The 20,272-nt window shown below is 41.2% G+C and overlaps 1 protein-coding gene across 34 annotated transcripts in view; it reads right to left on the bottom strand.

Annotated features, from left to right (window-relative positions):
* Positions 1-20,272, bottom strand: part of dst (dystonin) — a 145,719-nt gene continuing 125,447 nt past the window's right edge. For 17 of the 34 annotated variants that reach the window (XM_070542442.1, XM_070542457.1, XM_070542444.1 and 14 more), the window contains 28 exons: positions 19,586-19,687; positions 19,168-19,341; positions 17,228-17,383; positions 16,888-17,085; positions 16,218-16,346; positions 15,574-15,744; positions 14,266-14,421; positions 12,353-12,559; positions 12,004-12,123; positions 11,344-11,513; positions 11,097-11,256; positions 10,135-10,329; positions 9,925-10,053; positions 9,440-9,583; positions 9,128-9,316; positions 8,910-9,039; positions 8,584-8,747; positions 8,344-8,506; positions 8,103-8,257; positions 7,233-7,307; positions 7,089-7,106; positions 6,338-6,454; positions 4,803-4,920; positions 4,309-4,422; positions 2,025-2,215; positions 1,643-1,753; positions 1,087-1,213; positions 1-1,010 (listed from right to left, as the gene is read on the bottom strand). In XM_070542442.1, coding sequence (XP_070398543.1) covers positions 757-1,010; positions 1,087-1,213; positions 1,643-1,753; positions 2,025-2,215; positions 4,309-4,422; positions 4,803-4,920; positions 6,338-6,454; positions 7,089-7,106; positions 7,233-7,307; positions 8,103-8,257; positions 8,344-8,506; positions 8,584-8,747; positions 8,910-9,039; positions 9,128-9,316; positions 9,440-9,583; positions 9,925-10,053; positions 10,135-10,329; positions 11,097-11,256; positions 11,344-11,513; positions 12,004-12,123; positions 12,353-12,559; positions 14,266-14,421; positions 15,574-15,744; positions 16,218-16,346; positions 16,888-17,085; positions 17,228-17,383; positions 19,168-19,341; positions 19,586-19,687 — 4,137 coding nt within the window. In that variant the 3' untranslated portion in view covers positions 1-756. The remainder of the gene's footprint in view (positions 1,011-1,086; positions 1,214-1,642; positions 1,754-2,024; positions 2,216-4,308; positions 4,423-4,802; positions 4,921-6,337; positions 6,455-7,088; positions 7,107-7,232; positions 7,308-8,102; positions 8,258-8,343; positions 8,507-8,583; positions 8,748-8,909; positions 9,040-9,127; positions 9,317-9,439; positions 9,584-9,924; positions 10,054-10,134; positions 10,330-11,096; positions 11,257-11,343; positions 11,514-12,003; positions 12,124-12,352; positions 12,560-14,265; positions 14,422-15,573; positions 15,745-16,217; positions 16,347-16,887; positions 17,086-17,227; positions 17,384-19,167; positions 19,342-19,585; positions 19,688-20,272) is intronic. The other 17 variants (XM_070542455.1, XM_070542462.1, XM_070542468.1 and 14 more) reach the window with 13 other exon arrangements.

The following is a 20,272-nucleotide window of genomic DNA, read 5'->3' as shown; positions in this document are numbered from 1 at the left end:
TTCAGGAGACTTTCTGCAAGCAGGTTTATTACAAAGTAAAAGAACAGTGACAGTTTCTGCTCTACCGAAGGTACCACACACAGACATGAATGCACAGAGTGGCTACACAGAGTGGCACCTCTTCAAGGCAACACACTGGAGGAAGAGAGGAGAGGCTGCTGTAGCAGACAAACAAATAAACGAAGTGGAAAGTTTCATAATTACAGGTTTCTGCCACTTCTCATAAATAATAAAAGCCTTTTGGAGTGCTTACTATGGATTATTCTATATTGCATTGCCCTTTAAATGCATGTTGGCAGTATAACAGAGCACTTAAATAAATAGTCGCAGTGCCTCAAGCGGGTACAACAATGCACCAACTGCTCCACACATCACCGGTGAGGAATTACAGTACAATCGGTAACGTTCGCAACGCTCATCCTGATTTTTGCCCTTCATTAACGTGAAGAAATGTTAATTAACCATCCAGATTTTAGAGTTCGTTAATCCTCTAGGATTTGCATAAATTAAATTAAGAACAATAAAAAAACTATTTCACAAAAATAAAATACATTAAAAACAAATACACACAGTCATCAACGCTCCATTCTCACATCACATTAAACCATATTGCCTCTTAACAGGATATTTTACATCTTTGCAACAGTTTAAATAACACTCAACACACTTGCAGTCTCTTAAGGTAGACATCTCCAGTGTCTGTCGTGGGTTTAGGGTGCAATTAGCTCCAGGGTTGTTTGTTTTCAAGGCCACCAACTATCGCTTGGATCCCTTGGCCAGTTTGCTCGTGGGGGTGGATTTTCTTTGAGGTGTGGGGATCTTGGAGGGTTTTCCATGTTGGCGGGACGCAGAGCGCGGCGTCACACGCGCGGAGTCACCCACTGTTTCAGATGCGTCAGAGCACACAGACTGAATGTCCGATATGTCGAAGTCGGAGGCGTCACTGCCTCGGCGGCTGCTCCCTCTGCTTCCAGCTTTACTTCCTGGTCGGCTGGAGTTTTTCCTGGACTCTAGTAAAATAAAACCAACAGATTAGTCAGTTTCAGGTAACAGGTGCAAACGTGCAGGGACTCCAGGTTTACTCACCGCCTATCATCTGTGCTCGAGCTTTCAGGACAGCAGCGTTGATCAAGGTTCCCTCTTCGCTGGACTGGAATCCTTTACCAGACAAGTATCCAGGAAGGCGCAACTTGCTGCCGTGTACTGCTGTACTCTATAAAAACGGTGAAAATTTAACTTTATTTTCATTTGGGACTGTTTTGAAAAAGGTTTTAGTGGATGGACACACCAAGCTGTTCGCTAAAACACTACAAAGGTTACAGTGTTAGCATCAATTGACTAAAATTCCTTCTCAAAAATCATTATTTTTGCACAGTCAGCAGCGTTCCTGTGAGTAGAGTTAGTCGGAGTTAATAAGTCAACAAGCAGATCAAATCACAGAGTTAAACCAGACCAAAGAAAAGCACAAGTATTACAGACAAGCGTTGAGGTCACGATTGGAAAAAGGCCAGTGTTTGTAGACCCAACTGAAATCTGCTCTGCAGAGAGTTGCAGTTATGCGGAGGTTTGGATTTCATTCTTTTAAACGTGCAGATTTCAGATGGGTGGAGCATTCTGCATCATGCGCTACACATGACTATACCTCTGAGGATGAACCTTGGCTCTCAAAGGAGTCTGATGATTTAAGAGGGGTGGCGGGTTTGCTGTTTGAAAGCCATGGCTTATCATAATTGCGGGTAATGTGTTGGGGTGTCTGAGGAACAATGGCAAATGAAAATAAACATGGATTCATAAATAATAATAAAAATACTTGGCCCACTAATAGAAAGAGTCAAATAATAATAATGATGATGATAATAATAATAATAATAATAATAATAATAACAATAATAATAATAATAATAATAATAAATAAATAAATACTAATAATAATAATCTGCCAAAATGATCCACAAACTAATAAATGGCTGGGGCTGGTTGGTATGGAGTGATAGAGAAACAGGTTCCAAGGCAACTCTTCTCACCTTGGGAGTTCCCACCGCTATCGGGTTTGTTGGAATCGGGCAGCTCTGACTGGACACGGATCTGTTGGGGGAAGCTCCTCTGGATGACGGTCGAGACCTCCGACCTCTGTAGCGGAAGCTCGCCATCACCTGTGTGGTTCCCTCTGGGAGGATGAATTTCTCCCGAAGCTCCATGTTGGTCCTGCCTTTGGCTGAGAAACAGAACTCTAAATGAGCCATTAAAGCACAGATCTAGCCTTTAGAGCTGTTGGTGATGTGGACAACCACAACGAAGATGATGACGAGTTAACACTTTATTTTCCCTTCTGCGTCTCGAGTTTCCTCATAATTTGACAAACGTCAGTTTTGCAGTTTCTTTGATTTCACCATACTACTTGTGATTTACAGGAATGTTCCTGTAGTTAGGACTTAGAAAGAAAACTACTGACTTTCAAAATAAAGTGTTAGCATGTGAAGATGTTCTCTTGAGCATGTACGGGGGAAACTCCAACGATTAGAGTATGGTGCAAGAGTTCATTTATTTCAGTAATTCAACTTAAAAGGTGAAACTAACATATGAGAAAGACTTGCAAAGCCAGACATTTCTGCCTTTATTTGTTATAATTGTGGCTTACAGCTTATGAAACCCCCAAATTCTAAATCTCAAACAACTAGTACGTATATTGTGACAAGGTTCAATATTATAGACTCAAAGAGTCACACTCTAATCTGCTAATGAATCCTAAACACCTGCAAAGGTGTCCTGAGCCTTTAGATGGTCTTTGCGTCTAAAGCCTAATTTATACTTCTCCGTCGGCTCCGCGAAGGACAGACATACACACATTTTACTTTTGGACCTCTCTGTCACCTGGGGAGTGTTGCAAAACAATTCCCCACTGGGAGAACAGAGGGTGTAGCGCTAATCTGGGGTATCCTGCCACCATTGCAGTCACGTATGCAGTCCATGATAGCATGGACGTAGTTTTGAGTTTAGAAGTGGAGGGGGCACACAACCGGCATGAGGACCGGAGGGGATCTTTACAGTAAGTACACAAAAAATATGTATAATATTACAGCCGAGAGGCTCTTTTATGCAATGTCAGGAATGCAGAATTGTCAAGTACACAGGTGGCAGGAACGTTTTTCATGACGCGTTCTTCAATCTGTTTCGTGTGCGCCGCTAAATATCTTTATTGACGGGGAAATGATGGTGCTGTTAACAAATTTATAGGAAGCAGCGTCCTGACCATTTACAAACTTGCGGTCTCCATCACTTTAGACGAATAGTTAAAAATGTGGGCATGTCTCCATCACCCTCTGCAAGCCCATCAGAGAGCGCTTGCACCGACGCGTAATGGCGTTGCGTGTCTCCGTACCGACGCAGACGGAGAAGTGTAAATTAGGCTTAAATTGAATTACTGAAATAAATGGACTTTTACATCATCTTCTAACGTTTCCAGTTTCACCTGCATAACACATGATTCATGCAGTATCACATCGCCATACTGTCCAGCAGAAGTATAAGTATTGCTGCCAACAGTAGTGGAATAATCCTGTTTTTGTTTCTCAACCAGCACTGTTTACTTTAACATTGTAAGAAATAAAATGTTGAATTTATTTAACCAAGTTATGTTAACTGGTTCCGCTTAACCCAGTTGTTTAACTGTAAAGACTAAATAAAACTGTTATAAGATTTATATTACTCTTTACATTTCAGCACCCAGGCTTAGTGGAACCAGTTGACATGACTTGGTGAAGTTAATTCAACGTTTTATTTCTTACAGTGTAGCACACTGGAAAATATATGCATTAAAGCGCCCAAATTTACATATTAAAACTGCACAAAGAGACTTTTCTTACCAAACATACATCCAAACACTATGCAGGATCACTCTGTTAGGTTGCATGCATTTTAAAGCTAAAAGCCAAACAGTTAAATTATGAAAGTCCAATAAATTGGGTTTTTGAAAATTTGTCACAATGACAATGAAAAAGTCTGAGTTTATTTACAAGTACTTCAGGCAGATAAGTAGTGCTTTTAATATTACACAGAGTTTTAAAAACCTTTTCCGTCACAACTTCAAGAAACTTTAGAATTGAATTTGTAGTCCCAACACTGTGGCGCTCCAGAGAAAGTGGCAGAAGCTGATGTGACTGATATGAACAACTGCATGCATGAAATAAGAGCTGGTTGGGAGCTCGGCTGGTTTCTGATGAGGTCATTCACTCACAACGATGCTCACACACGTGGTACACTGCAGCGCCAGCACAAGCAGCACGCACTCCGATGTGCAGACACACATACCGCTAGTGGGTTCATGGAGCAAGGTGAGAAAGTGTGAGATGTGCCAACCTATAGGAGACTGAGTAATTGAAGAGTTTGATTCCGAGCGCAACATTTTGCTCCCGTGGTGATGAACTAGAAGAAACGAAGTCATGTTCAGCAGGAGGAGGGTTAAAAGCAGGAGACACATAGATCAATGAATAAACTGCATTAAAACTGTAACAGAGGGAGTATTCAAGCATTCCTGCAAACATTTTGGCAAAATGTGCCGTTTGCGAGATGATTTATTTTTTATTTCCTTCAAAAAAATTAATTCCTATGATCGGCTTTATCTCAATGATGTACTGCAGGCTACACAAGCAAGATCCTGTTCAGAGTGATGACATCACTGTTGAAGTAAGGAAAAAGAACTGAATGGGCATACATGACTGGAACTAATCTACCAGGTCTTGGGTTAAATAAGATAAGATTATTATTTATTCCATCAGCGGAGTGTTTTTTCTCCTTGGACTCACCTCGGCACGGATCATTCTTCACCAAGAACTCATCCAGAGCCATCCAGCCTCCTCCCACCCGCACCATCACTGTGCTGCGCAAAATTCTCACAAGACGCAGCTGCTGGGAATCTCCAAACTGTGTCGAGATGGAAGGAACACAAAGAATAGAAGTGTGCAAAACGAGAACTCAACGATGAAATCAGGCTCATTTCACATTAGAAGCTGTGCAACACTGGAAACCAGACCGCTTGGGGAATCACGTTTATATTTAAAGCTATTTTCAATTTAATTAGATAATTTTATTAATGAAAAATTGTTCTAATATCTTTCATCTGATTTTTTTAGGTGTTGTACAGGTTCACACATAAAGCTCACAAACAGTTTGACACAAAAACACTCATTTCCACACACCATTCAAAAATTGACAAATATTTAAAAGTGGATTTTTGTGTATTTTTTCATCAGTGTAAACTACTATACTGTAATTGATGACTCATTCATCTCATATAATACATGGAATCACTTGTTGACCTTGATTAATGTGTAAACAGCAGACAAAAGAGTGATAAATAGGCATAACATTCAAATTTTTGTTCATTTTAGTGGTTGGTTTTCTATTATCATACTGATTTATTTAATCATTTAGCAAAAATAAATACTTTGCATTGTCATGTAGAGACTGGAGCCTGATTCAGTTACAGAAACTAGTTAAGAATCAATGTAAATTATAATTTCAAAGCATATTTTTCCAGTTTTGTCTAAATAATAGAAAAAACTTCAAAGTTTCTGGACAAATCTGGCTCTATCTACTGACACAGTTCACACTCAGATGAATTTGAGTTTCTGTGCAGCTTGTAAAGCTGGATCAGTAAGAAAAACTCCACTGTTGTCTAAACATGAATGAAGGTTCCAATTATTTTCTGCATATTTGCAGGTTCTAATCACAACTATGCTTCTTCCTTTAGGTAAAACACGACTGAAGACACATTATTGTACCACCAGGGGGCACTAGTGCATTAATACGAACATAATAACGCACACCAAACCACCAAACACACACACACACACACACACACACACACAGAGGCTTTATGAAGGCGATGAGAGAAGTGCACCACGAGAATTAGCACAAAAACACCATTTGCACACGACAACAACAATTGGCTGCATGCTTTCTGCAAAAACAGGCTCGAATTGGCAAAAACATCAAATCTTCTTTACACTTTCTACAGCTACAACTGAAATACTCGGGATGCACTGACACTGATGCAGATCAAATGCAGCTACCTCCAGTGACACGGAGGGAACAAAATGAGGAATGGCTGGAGTTTTTTTCTGTTCAGTTCACCACTGTGCAGCACGCAGACATGACCAAACACGGATGACTCTCGACTACGATCTTAACACTGCAAATAAACTGCTCATAATTTCACACTCGTATGATTATCTGAATGGTTTCATGTAACTGGTGACTCTAGTGATCAAAAACATTTAAGGTGATGATGGAAAATTAAAAAAGAGGCACAAGAAACAGCTTAAGAGCAACCATTTACCAGAATACAGCTTTCCAAAACTGCAACGTGTAGGTGGTGGGTAAGATTTTGATTTTCCCTGTTTGCTATTGTCTCATCGCCCATTAAGGAGTCATGTAAGCAGTGAACCAGACCAAACTGTCAAAAGAGTTATTTCAGTGATACATCAAGACAAACATAAACCACCTCCTATCCCATCTTGCTGAATCTTATCACAAATTAACTCTTTTCCAACATGCAATAAAGAAATAAAGTAAATAAAAAGCCACATATTCATTAAAATGAACAAGATTACCCAACTTCTTACTATTTTTTTAACATTTTGAACTGGCTGATGCACATAACTGTGTCAGTTATTGTGGGTGTAAAACATTCCCGTGATACTGAAGCACTAAAGGCAAGCACACAGAAAGCATTGTTATGGATTTATGCCCGTGATCCAATAAAACACTTGCTGAAATGGTGCTGGCAAGCCACTACTGTAAGTTCTGAAACTCAAAAGCAGATATTTAAAGAGCAGCACGACATAAAACTTAAACATGATGGGCTTTGATTGACTCCTCCACTTTTCAATGAGTTTCTTAAAACCATCAATTAAAAATGAACATCTTGTCAATAAGTTTGTCAAAAATAAGTTCATTCTACTTCTGAGTTCCAGTCTGAGGAGTGCAGCCAGGAATCTGGGCAGAAAGTGTTAACTGGACAGCAGACATGGTAAATGCAAAAGGAACAGGACAGAGGGACAGCACCAGAGGGGGACATTCACATGTACCTGGTTTCCGAGGTAGAACTGGTGTGGAAACGACAGGAAAATAGCAAATGGTTAGCTTTTAATTCAGCTCCACTTACCTTCACATTAATTTCCTATTTAGAAATATGTGAAAAAATCACAATGGTGACATAAAAAGCTTCTTACCCTGTATTTGTTTGCGCCAATTTGCTCCACTTGGAATCGCTTTGGGCATTTGCATTTTGCCACTTGTCGTGTCACCTAAACACACATAGTTTGTTATTGAATAAGTTGCAGAAAGATCATTTTTAAAAACAGAAATCTGGAGTTATCCCCTTTTCAGGAATTATGCTTGACTTTTTTTTTTAAATCCTTAAAAATGATAGTCTTACCCTGTTCTGTGGTAATATGTAGGCAATAAGTCAGCTTTTTATTTTGCTAAGCCTGCCACCTGTCCAACAGAGCCCCATGGAATTTGAATTGACTGTTGCTCAGTATTAGCCAATAGCGTTTGACATGTATACATATATATATACACATAAAAATACACACACACACACACACACACATATATATATATGTGTGTGTATATATATATATATATATATATATATATATATATATGTATATGTATGTGTATATATATTTATATGTATGTATGTGTATATATATTTATATGTATGTATGTGTATATATATATATATATATATATATATATATATATATGTATATGTATGTGTATATATATTTATATGTATGTATGTGTATATATATTTATATGTATGTATGTGTATATATATATATATATATATATATATATATATATATATATATATATATACATATATATATATATATACATATATATATATATATATATATATACATATATATGTATATATATATATATACACACACACACACACACACACACACACACACATAGTGACAATAATAATTGTAAAACAATGTTCCGGCTAAAGGTGTGCATTCATGAACGAGAGGCGAGATGTGCTTAAAGTTGCAATGCATAAGTCGTCCGCCATTTCATTTTACCTCATCTTCAATCTTGTCAGCGTCTGTGAGTGGTTTGTAGGCATCTTTGTTGGGATGGAGAGCTGCGACAAACTCATAATAGTCGATGTATCCGTCTCCATCTCTGTCAAAAATATCCGCCACCGCGCTCATTTCCAGCCGACTGGTTGGGAATTCTGTAGAAAGCCATGTTGCGTTATAACACACGTTTGACCTCTTTTTCAGAGGCTGGCCCGCTGCGATTTGTTCACCGGTTACATACTGGATGAGAGAATTCCCTCTATGAACTCCTGTCGGGTAACCTTGCCATCCTGATCCTTGTCAATGCGGCGGAAAAAGTCCATGACACGAGACTTTTTGTGGTTCATCCAGCGCATGTAGCGCTTCCGCCACACATCAAAATCAAAGTTGGCAAATTCCTTTAACTAAACAGAAAAGAGAAGAAAGAGTGAGCAAGGATTCCATTAAACACCTGGGTAAGAATACCGAAACTTGGATTTACCTCCTCTAGGCTGTCCAAAGCATCGTTGAGTTTCCTCCTCCTGTCCAAAGCCAGCAGCCATACTTGCTGCCACCTGGTGACCAGCAGGTTGACTCGTGGGTTCTTGGTTTCAATGGGAGCTTGTGTGGTTGATGCGTACATAGTTTGTGTAGGAGAGCGTTTTCCTGTAAGCAAAAAGACAAAATCCCTCACCGTGACCAATTGGAATAAATATGCTGACAATGACATCATCTCTGGTGCTAAAACCCGAAAGTTGAGGATGTGACATCACCCTGCAGTGACTCAACACTTGGCCAGCTGTCTCTATGAGTGTGTGGGATACATACTTCCAGCTCTTCCTTTGTCCAACACAGGAATCTGAGATTGGACTTGGTGGTCCACAGCAGGCTTCCTTTTGTGTGTTTTGGTGATTTTGTCAACATCTGGTTGCTTTCTGGTCATTTCTTCCATAAACGCCTGCAAGGAAAGAAAACTACTGTCACAACCAGCACATTTTAATCAAATAAATCATATTATTTAGCTGAAATTAGGAGTGCGGCTCCACCTGATGCTCCGCTATGAGGTTTTTGATCTCCTCGATCTCCTGAGGCAGTGACTCTTTGTCCCTGCCAGTGAGGTTGGTCTCAGCCCACTGCAGCCAGGTCAGAAGATTCTCCAGGAGCTCCTGAGTGGCTAGAAGATCTGTGAGGGCCGAGGCCAGCCGCTGTTGGTGCTGTCTGGCCCAGGCCTGCACCTGAAACAGCGGGGATACACACACCGTTAAATCTAAAAGCACTGTTTAAATAAACTTCAGTAACTCTTAATTACAACTTGACAAATCCAAACTTTCCCTGCCAGCATGCAGCTTTAAACTGACCTCCTCAAATCTGGCTTTAATGATGGTGTTCCAGTGCTTAATGGTTGTGATGGAGTCCGGATGGCAGATGCTAAGAATGGCCTCCCCCATACCGGCTGCTTTGATGAGACCCACTCGCTTCTCCTCCAACTTTTTCATGAACTCCTTAAAAGTAGTGAACGGAAAAGAGCTTTGGAACCGGATTATCTTCAGCAAACACAGCAATAAAATCATTGCCAGTGCATGCCATCATATCGGAGCAATGCAGAGATATTTTAATCAGATGAAATCACGGCTAAAAAAAACATCCAAGGCATTCTGTTTCATGCATGTAAGATGACAGGGTGGAAAGTTTGCTGTTGCAGAATCTTAACTGTTTATTCAAGTATAACAATTTAATCAAATGGGAATGCTGGAAAGTCTATTCTATGCCGGCCAAAAACTTTCACAATTTACAAATTAAAGTTTTGTTAGATGAAAAATACACAACAGTGTGGACTGCTTGCCTTATGTTGCTCAATAAGAGCCTGCAGAGCCTCCTCCTCATCGGGTAGGCTGCCATGGAAACGCAAACTCTGCTCGGCCTCAGCTAGCCACTCCAGCAGGATGTGCACAGTTGAGTGAAACTCCTCCGCCTGCAGGGGCAGAGAGCACACATCAGTGTCACTCAGAGTCACGTTACCTTCGGTGTGAAGACTAAAGGAGCCATGTGGGACCTGGCAGAGGGCCTGCTCCAGCCGAGTCTGCTTGGACACTGAGAGGTTGCACACCGTCTCCCAACGAGTGCCCAGCTCCTGCATCTGGACTTTCACCCAAGAGGAATCATCATGACTGCTCTCCATCAACTCCCTCGAAGAGCGTTTGAGAGCCTGAACGCTCACCGTTCGTTTTCCCATCTCCTTCTGGAAAACCTGTAGCAGCAAAGTGATGCACGTGCGTGTTTAGAGATTTTATCTTTGACTATGGCAACACTGGCAACATTTCTTCATCTCTGGATGAAGAAAGCAGACTTTTATAGAGAAATGTTTTTTGTTTGAATGTGCAGACCCTATTGTTAGATTTAATATAAGTTATATTAGTTCTATGGTCGATACAAACATGTTCATGAGGTGATTTGCATTAAATCCCTCACACAGAGGAATCTCAGCAGTTTTACTCTTAACAGTTTCAGCACTTTCCAGAATGAGCCGATTCGGGGCTCTGTCACTTTAAGAAAACAAGCTGTTGCTAGCCACGCCCACCCATCCTCAGCTCAGGCTGCTATAAGCTGAGAAACTCCAATATCTGGGAGGGGCTTGGAGTAGAGCTGCTGCTCCTCCAGCAGCAGCGCTCTCCGGCACGTGAGAGGAGGTCCCATTCTACTTTTCCTGTTTGTGACATCACAAATGGGATTTTTTTAAACTACTTGTTTTAGGCATATAATTCCCAAAACCACACCCTGACAGAAAATGGATGGAAATGTTTTTCACATTTGATTGTGATTAGAGGCAGTAGAGACCCACATGGCAGAACAAAAAGGTGCAAATTTTTGAATTTGGAATTATATGACTCTTAAGGAGATTAGGGATTAAAAACTGAGAAAAAAATTGTCAATGATGCAAAAGTTCAAATGTGCTTCTGAAGTCAGGTTTTGACAAATCAGCAAACATTATTAACTGACTGGCACACAAAGACCTACCTTGTGGTTGTCTATCAGGTTAAGAACCAGATCTATGTCTCCATGTACAGGCTGGTCCTCAGCCAGCTGAGGTTCCACTTTATACAGCCAGTCAATGAGAGCCTGGAGGGCATCTGTAAACTGACCAGAGAACAGCAGAGCCTCCTCTAGCTTGTTTTGCCTGCAGGTGAAACAAAAGCATTCGATACTTCATCTGACTGCAAGCTGGAGGGATTAAAGAAAAGATAGAATAAAGCTGCATCCCCACCTTTCTACGGATTTTCCACAAACGGTGTCCCATTTGTCCCTCAGTTCGCTCAGCATGTCGTTCAGTTTCTGATTATCATCCTGAAGGGCGGTCTTGTCTTTCAATGCTCGCCCCGTTCGAGCGGTCGTGTCGTACACGGAGTGTTTGCTTCCCAAAGCTTTCTGGAACTCCTGCATCAAACCAAAAAAACTCACAATTAGTCATAAAAGCTGACAGTCATCAGGTTTAGTGGACTGATGCAAGTTTGTAGATGTACATGAAAACAGATTTACCTCCTACTAGTGATGGAATGTCAAATTTAATTCTAATCTGTGTGTTTTCACTAAGAAGGAGGATTTTTGGGAGGGGAACACAAAAGGAGGTCAAATTTCACCAGTCTCTCTGCTGAGATTATAAGTATCCAATCCCTAATACATTTGGGCTCTCCCGGGATTATGACAGGATTAGCCTGATCTCACCACATAACACCCAAATAGAAGAACGGAGGGTAACAAAGGGAAAAAAGTGTCAATTTTATTGATAAGTGGGATTTTTTTATGTTTAGATTTAACCGTTAAACTTTCACATACACAAAATGAAAATGTCCTCATTGATTATGAAAGTTTCATGTAGGTTCTGACAGATGAAACTTTTACAAACGAAGCTAAAATGAATGGTCACCTTGTGTTGTGCCAGTTGCATCTTGATTTTGTCCGGTTCATTGGCGATTTCCACTTCAGAGTCCAGAGTTTTCTCCGATTCCTCCAACCACTCCATGAGTTTGTTAAAGGTTTCATGAAACTAGAGAAAAAGTAAATAAAAATAATAATAACGTGATTCAACATGATTCATCACCATGTTCTGCTTTATGTTATACGGTTAAACATCCCCGCTTAATGAAAAGAAGCAGCGCACGTTAATGAAGCTACAAACAGGTCGAATGTACTGAGCTTTCCAATGATAATAAAAGCCCTGATGGCGGTGAAACAAGCCCGTACTGGACGCTGCAGAAATACGCACAAACCAGTACCTGTTTAGCCCTCTTTCTGGCATCGTCCAGGAGGCGCCCTCGCTCCACAGACCTCTGCACCAGCTTCTCCCAGCGGCCCTGCACGCTCAGCAGAAGGTTCTTGATCAGCACCACATCCTGTTTCTGGCTGAAGTACTTTAGATGTGTCCCCGTCTTGTCCAGATCAATGATGTGCTCTCTGTGGGAGTTCACCTCCGTCACAAACATCTGCAGAGAGTGAGGAGGAATTTAATCAAAGCGGAATAAAGATTGTTGAGTTAAAGTGACACGATGCAGTGTTTTACTCTTTAACCAATTTCTTAAAAACTGGGGTTCAGCGATTGTGTTGGTAGAAACTTTACCAACTTCACATGGGACACAATGGGCAGAGAAGCTTAAAACTGTTTAGTGTTACTTTAAAGATGCCATATAATAGAAAATCTACTTCTTTGAGCTTTTTACCAGGCGATATTGTTATTTCCTCAACAAAAATAACCCCAAACCCATATTTGGCTGCATTCGTGCATTTTCCCGTCTCAGCTGCAAGTTTTCAGATTTTTTGGAAAAGCCTCAATGGAAACTAAGTGTGTCATCAGGCCTTGCTCCTCCCCCTGAAGCTAGTCTCGGACCTGGAACCCGCCTCCCCGGGAAGTCACTAACGCCACCTTTCTTCAAGTTGTGGGAATAAATCGGTTGATTTCATGCTGCAATTCTTTAAACCTCCACCGGTAACAGAGTGGACATTCTGACAAATGACTTCTGTAATGGGGGCAAAACGCCGTCCTAAAAACCACACGTCCTATCCACAAAGATGCACGTGATGGCCCGCACAGGACATGTGAGTTTGGCGACTGATGTTTCGTAACAGACTTGGTGGCTCGGTGGTTAGAACACCTGCTGTGCTGCTTTGTTATGACCTTACACCGGTTCAACTGCTGGTCTCATTAGTGACGGTTTTCTTCTGTTTCAGCTGCACATGCCAGTATGATGTTTTCAACCCTTTATTGGTAAACTGTTTAAAATATAAGGACTAATCTTTTCTTTTTTAGTTTCTTTATTTTGCTGGAGTGTGAGCTGAGCAAAGTAAATCAACTAAAATGCTACGTGGAAATGACCAAAATCTTTAGAGACACAAAATATTTTGCTGAAAAAAAAAATCTATAAAACAAAAACATGAAAAAATTAAGAAATCTGCTTCAGCTGGCTAGATTAATTATTGCCGACACCAGGAATCGAGTCTGCTTCGGGACATGGCAAAACAAGACGAAAAGCAGATGCTTTAACCCAGGGGTGTCCAATCCTGGTCCTGGAGGGCCGCTATTTAGCATGTTTTAGTTGTTTCTCTGCTCCAGCATGCTTGATTCAGTGGATGAAGCAGCAGCTCATCTGGCTCTGCAGAGACCTGCTGATTTAAGTCAGGTGTGTTGAAACAGGGTTAAAACTAAAACATGCTGGATACCGGCCCTGTGGGACCAGGATTGGGAACCTGGTGAACCGCCAATCTCTATACAACCGTTATATAGCCTAATATGTTGCTGTAGACACGTTTTCTCAGAGTTGGTGCAGGTGGAGCTTCACTGAAACAGTTTCTTTTGTGGTTACAAATTCAGTCTGATGAAAATAACTCACATTTAAGATAAATGCCATCATGCCAACAGTAATATACACCGTGCCTACCTTTGCTTTCAACGATTTTAAATAGCATGATAAGACTCCTTTAACAGCAGCAGTAACACAATTAAATAAAACAACTGGAATTGCTAATAATATTCATTTTCACTAATTACATGATAAATTGGGCTAAAACTATTAAATAAAAAAATAAATAGAAGAACAAGAAAAAAAAACTTTTTATCTGAGAAAACACTATCACAAATCATCCAAATCCCCAGTTTTTAATCAAGTCTGCACAGACATATCCATTAATAAATTACCTTATGCTCATCGATCTGAAACATGATGGTCTCCAGGATGAGGGAGGCGGGCGACACTGTGTTCAGCGTTTGCTCTGCTTGGGTCAGCCAGACAATAAAGTCCTGAAGGGAATTGTGGAAATCCACGGCTAGGATTAAAGCTTCCTCCAGTTTGGCCTGCAGACACAAACCAAAGGAAAGCATTGACTTTTATTTCTAATAAATATTATCCAGAACAATCCTGTATTTCACTCATAGCTCACGGATAAGTGATGCAGCTTTCCCTGTTTAAACACCAAAGGGGTAGCATTTCTGGGAAGTTAATGGTGAAGGGGAAAGACAAATATGGAAGCACGAAAAGAAAAAGATTTTTTTAGGAAAAAAGAAAGGTTCCAGAATTTCTGGAAATAAAAGCAAGTTCAAGAGGATGCTAAAGAAAATGTTTTTATTAAAACTGAAAAACAGAATGAGGAGTAGAGGTGGACTATTACCGACGTCATTTAGACCATGTTGATTGATGTATAGGGTATTTAGATTGGTGATGCTCATGTACCTTTAAGACACCCTAAAGCCCAGTTGGGTTGGAGGCACATGACAATGTGAAGTCACATGACTCCACCCAAACCGATCTGTAACAATAAGGGAAAGACCGTGAGGAAATGAAGGATAATTCAGACGTTGGAATAGCGGGCAGCGGCCGGCAATGGAGGCTTGCGGCGTTGACTGGAACTAAAATTTACCCAAATGGTTGATTATGCAATTGTTCACAACAAGCTTATCTTCTAACAGATCTACCACCATCACTCTCGATCACTGCTGCAGACTTCAGTCGGCCGCTACCAGCTACTGCTAGATGCAGCAAAAAAATATTGTAGCAACAAGTCAGCGTAACACAGCCCCATCTAGTGGACAACCCTTTGTATCCGCGTGTTGGGTGGTTATCGTCCATTTCTCCTTATTGAAGTGAACTGATCCAAATATTGAGATATTGATTGGAGCCCTGCCCTGACGAGGAGCTCCATTTTAGTGTGACATTTACAGGATAATGTTTTATTTTGACAAGAGAATAAAGAAAATGCCTTGAGTGTCTGTTTCCATCTTTAATTTGACAGATTTGTGAGATCTTTGCTAAGAAAACAGCTGTTCCACTGAGGAACCACATCCTGTGTGTCACTGCCAACGCTTACACCAGTCATCATCAGCACTGAGATTAAAGGCTTTCAGCTGCCTTGTCATGACTCAAGTGTATGTCAGCGAGCTCCCAAGGGGACTTGAAGAGGTGACTCACGAGCTGAGGAGCGGCGAAAGCCACACAGCGACCCGTCCTACCTTTCTCTCAGTGACCTTTGCATGCACGGCTTCCCATTTCTCCCTCAGGTTGGCGAGGTCCTGCTCCGTGTTGCTGTCTGGACCCTCGGGGCTCGTGGCGAGCAGCTGGTGACCCTTGCTCAGCAGCTCCTGATACAGCTCCTCCTTAGCCTCAAAGGCAGAACACACCTCCTGTAAAGATAATAAAACACAAAAGCATGAGGAAAGTTATGTTTATGTGAGTGAGACTGCAAGCTTCAAGAGTTCATTTAGTCAATCCGCGTTTCTTCCAAAAATGGTAAAAGAACAAGCGCAGCAACAACGTCCAAAACAAGATTTTCCCCTGATTATTTAAACTGTTTAATGTTTCCAATTTGATAAAAGTTATTGCTTTTTGTTTTTAGTTTTATTAAACGCCACCACTGGTGTTACTGAAGCCAACAAGAAAGGAGAAAAACCATCCTAAATCCATTATAGTCAATTTTAATCAATCTGAAACACATGAAATGCTTTTTTTCCCCCCAGTTTATTTTTGGTTTGACGTGTGAAGTGTGTTTTGCAGCATCTTTTAATTTCCACACTTTGGATAAAACAGAGAAAAGACACGGGCCCCTCCTGGCCAGCCTGCCATCTGTGTGCAGCCTTTCATATTGTTAAACACATACCAGATGGGCGTTAAGCTGCTCCCGAGCCGTGTCTGGTAAGCCTCCCACAGCCTTTGATGCCAACAGCTGACGTTCTGTGTCTTTCAGCCATTGCTGCATATCTTCTATCTCACCATGGAAACCTTGGGCCTACAACACAATACAACCTGAGTCAGGACACAAAGTGTCTCACACACACACACACACACAGTTGGAAACTCGAGACCCGCTGAGGAGCTTGACTGAGTTATTAAATGCCTGGGCTCATTTCTGTAAAAGCACGGCCATTGATGAATTCTGGGCTTTTTAAAGAAAAGAAGGGCATGATCTATGATTGTTGTCATCTTTTAGATTTGAATTGTTTTATACTAATTATCTTAAATGCTGTGCACACAAATCCAATAAAACCTGAAATGTGTGTTTTTTCAATAAACGATCCAGGAGAAAGTGCAGCTTCTGATTTTCCTTGCTCGTATCGCAACACCTCCTCTTCCCCTTCAAATGTCAAAGTTATGAATAGAACGTCCCCAGGATCCAATATGAATGAGGAAGTGTGGGAGTAATCCCTCATCTCAACACAACTTTATGACTTTGACATTTGTTCCCTTGGCAGAAATGAACGAGTCACACTATATTAAGCAGAAACTAATAATGCTGGTGTTTTAAGTTTTCGTGGCGGAAACACTTAAACCTGAAGCAGAGAAGATTCCAGCTGTTGCTTCCTCTGCTCCGTCTTCTCCTGGATGGCTTTCCACCTCTGGTTCAGATTCTCCAATTTGCTCTTCAGACTGGAAGCTTCCTCTCCAGCGCTCGACTCCACCAACTCTTTTCCAGCTTTGTTCACAGTTTCTACTGTTGACTTGTGAGCCAACACGTCTATCTGGAGGACCTGTAAAGAAAAAAGTTCCTTTTAGAACACTTTTGTTATCTGTTTATGTTGTGAGAATAAACGAGACGCGTTTACGTACAACATTTTCATTTCCTGAAACTACTTTATTTGAAAAATAACAAAAACAAATATTCTGTCGTACGTGGTGCTTGGCGAGCTCGATCTCGATGGCTTTGGGATCTCCTGCAGCTTTTCTCTGCTCGTTGAGCAGCTCCTCAGTGTGGCTCATCCAGGCCAGGAGCTCATCCAGTGCATGCTGGAACTGGCCCAGAGCCAGGAGGCCTCCCTCTAGTTTGTGCTGAATTAGTAATAGATTGACCCATTAGAAGAAAAAAAACAATCAGAAAAAGCACATACAACGTGATCACCAGTCTGCTGAAACTGTTTTATTTGCTTAAACGGTCATGGAAAATTCACTTTTAGGACCTTTACCATGTAATATTGCTATTTCCCAAACAATGACCCATGTTTGGCTGCATTTTTGTCGTGATTTGGCGCTATATAAATAAACTTGAATTGAATTGAATTGAATTTATGCATTTTCCTGTTTCAGCTGCAAATTTTAAGGTTTACTTTGAAAATCTTGTAAGGTGTCAATAGAAGCTAGTCTTCCAAACATGTCGTGCTCCTCTCCTGGAAGCTAGTCTCTGGCCTGAAACCGGTCTCCCCTGGCCAGCACTGGACATGAGGCTTCGGCAACAGCTGTAGCAGACTTGGTGGTGCAGTGGTTGGAGTGCTGAGCTGGCATGCAGTTATGCACAGGTTCACATTCCAGTCATACCAATTTAAAAAGTAAGGGCTATCTGTTTTGGAGGGTTTTTTGGTTTTCTTTGTTTATTTAGCCAGTGTGAGTCAGTGTGAGGTGAGTTGAGTAATCAGCTAAAATGCTGCTTAGAAACGACAAAATTCAAAGATCTTTAGAGACACAAAATATTTTGGAGAACATAATCAATATAACTAAAATATAAAAACGTGAAATGGCAAAATAAACGACTGCAGACATCGGGAGTCGAACCGGCGTCAGAACATGGCAAAACTGAGATTACCACTGCACCGTCAGGGCCAATAAAGCAACTGACTGGCCTAACCCCAAAATTCCACTACCTCCGCTCCGGCACGAACTCCGCAGCAAAAACGGTCCCGTTGTAGTCAATCAAAGCTGTTCCACTATTGCGGCCGTGCGGCGCAGTGCGCTGCCCGCCGTTCCGCCATACAACAAAAATAGGATTGATTCCATTTTTGCCGGACGCCGGAGCACCTCCACAGTCAATGGACAGAAATCACAACCGCCCAACAGGAAAGGGAGCAAGCACAACTTCTGTTATTTCACAATATATCGATAAACAAAAAGTGTTTTTTGTTTCATATGCACAGGTTTAACAACTTTTAACAACTATCAATGGCGGCTGAACTTTAAATGCACAAAAGTAAGCCATAAATACAGTTTCCACTATCAAAGTAGTCACACTTTGTTGATCCAAACACTGCTGATCTCTCAACACAAATGATGGGCAGATTAAACAGTTCATTTCGATGCTTCTCCCACACAACGGGTGTTTGGATCTAACTTCCGCATTTATTGCTCGGACTGTATCGCAAGATCTCGAAAATTCCGCGCATGCCTGTTTGCCCACCTCAGGTCTCCGCACCGGAGCGGAGCCGTTGTAGAGCGGGTACCAGTAAAAATTGAGTTTGGAAGCGAGTGGCTGCGAAAGGCGGGGGCAGAGCGGAGCGGAGCGCAGTGGAGCGGATGTAGTGGAATTTTGGGGTAAGATGCTGTTGTAGGCACATTTTGTCAGGGCGGGTGTGGGCGAAATTTCACTGAAACAAAGCCTTTTATTTCCGGGTATAAATTCAGACTGATGAAAATAACTCGTATTTAAGATAAATGACATCTCAATAGTGCCCATGGTAATATTTTATCACATGCTGTGCCGACCTTTGCTCTCAAATGTTTAAAATAGCATGATATGAAACCTTTAAACCTTTTAATTTTGATGATTTTTTTAATTTTAAATGCTAAAAATCAGTTTCTTAAATCTTGAAATTCAACACGTCGGTGGCTTGTTTCTCTTCTCTGACCTGCCGGCAGATGATCTTCTCATCCAGGTTGTCCCAAAGCATCTTAAGCTCAGCCATCGGCTCCTGGATGGCACAGAGGTCCGCCTCCTCCGTCACCTTCTTCAGCAGGAGGCCGGCTTGATGGTTAAGACGCTCCATCTTGATCTGTAGCTGGTACGCTTCTCCTTTGTACTCCTGAAAAAGCAGAACAGGCCGCCGTATACACCCAATCAGTCAACAAAAGTTTTACAGACAATTGAAAGAAAGTATTTGTCTCATCAAAGGTTTACTTTGTGAAGTTTTTGTACTCAGACAAGAACACAAACACAGCTGCTGTTTGATTTATCTGCTTCATCAGCAAACACAAAGAGCTGAATTCATGACCCAGACCAGAAGCTGCTTTTAGCTTTTACAACAGCAGCAACGACCAACACGGTACCTTGAGTTCTACAATCTGCTGCTTGACCGTCTCTAAATCTGTGCCAACGGGTGACATCGAATCCAGTTTGTTCTCCATGATATCCACCCAGTCAAACATGCCCTGTGGGAAAAATGGGAAGCCATTGTTACTGTGAGACAACAAAGCTTGGCAAACAGAGTCAAGTTTCACTTGTCTCACTCTGTGCACTAAATCTAACAGCTGATCCGCACACCTGAAAAAGCAGGTTAACACCCGCAATAAAACAACATAGAAACATGCCTAAAAGTGTAGATTTCTTTTCAACAATAACACATTTCATAGGAACTTTACAAATGAGTTAAAGCTTTATAGCGCCAGACTGTAGTTGGCGTGTATTGTTTCTAAATTAAGACGACTCTTGTAAAAGTTCATATCACCCAAATCAGTACTTATGTGTTTAATTGTACAAGACAAAAATATGGTGGCATGGACAAGTGAATTTGTAGTTTATTAGAAGAATGGACAACAGGGTGTCTCACAGGTAACACGGGTATCAAGTTTTGGAAGTTCACAGCCAGAGATGCCCGCAAGGGGTGGCCAAGGAGGGGCCAAGGCCACCCCTGGAAAGTTGCTGCTAACCCTCCCACCCCTGAGAGAACCCCCACAAATAATATTCATGTTCACACAAAAAGTATATTCATCTTCTTTACTCAAGATACACATGGA

Source organism: Nothobranchius furzeri, chromosome 12 (assembly GCF_043380555.1).
Source record: "Nothobranchius furzeri strain GRZ-AD chromosome 12, NfurGRZ-RIMD1, whole genome shotgun sequence".
Taxonomy (NCBI): Eukaryota; Metazoa; Chordata; class Actinopteri; order Cyprinodontiformes; family Nothobranchiidae; genus Nothobranchius; species Nothobranchius furzeri.
The sequence above is the reverse complement of the archived record's forward strand: the minus strand, read 5'-3'. Positions and strand labels throughout refer to the sequence as shown.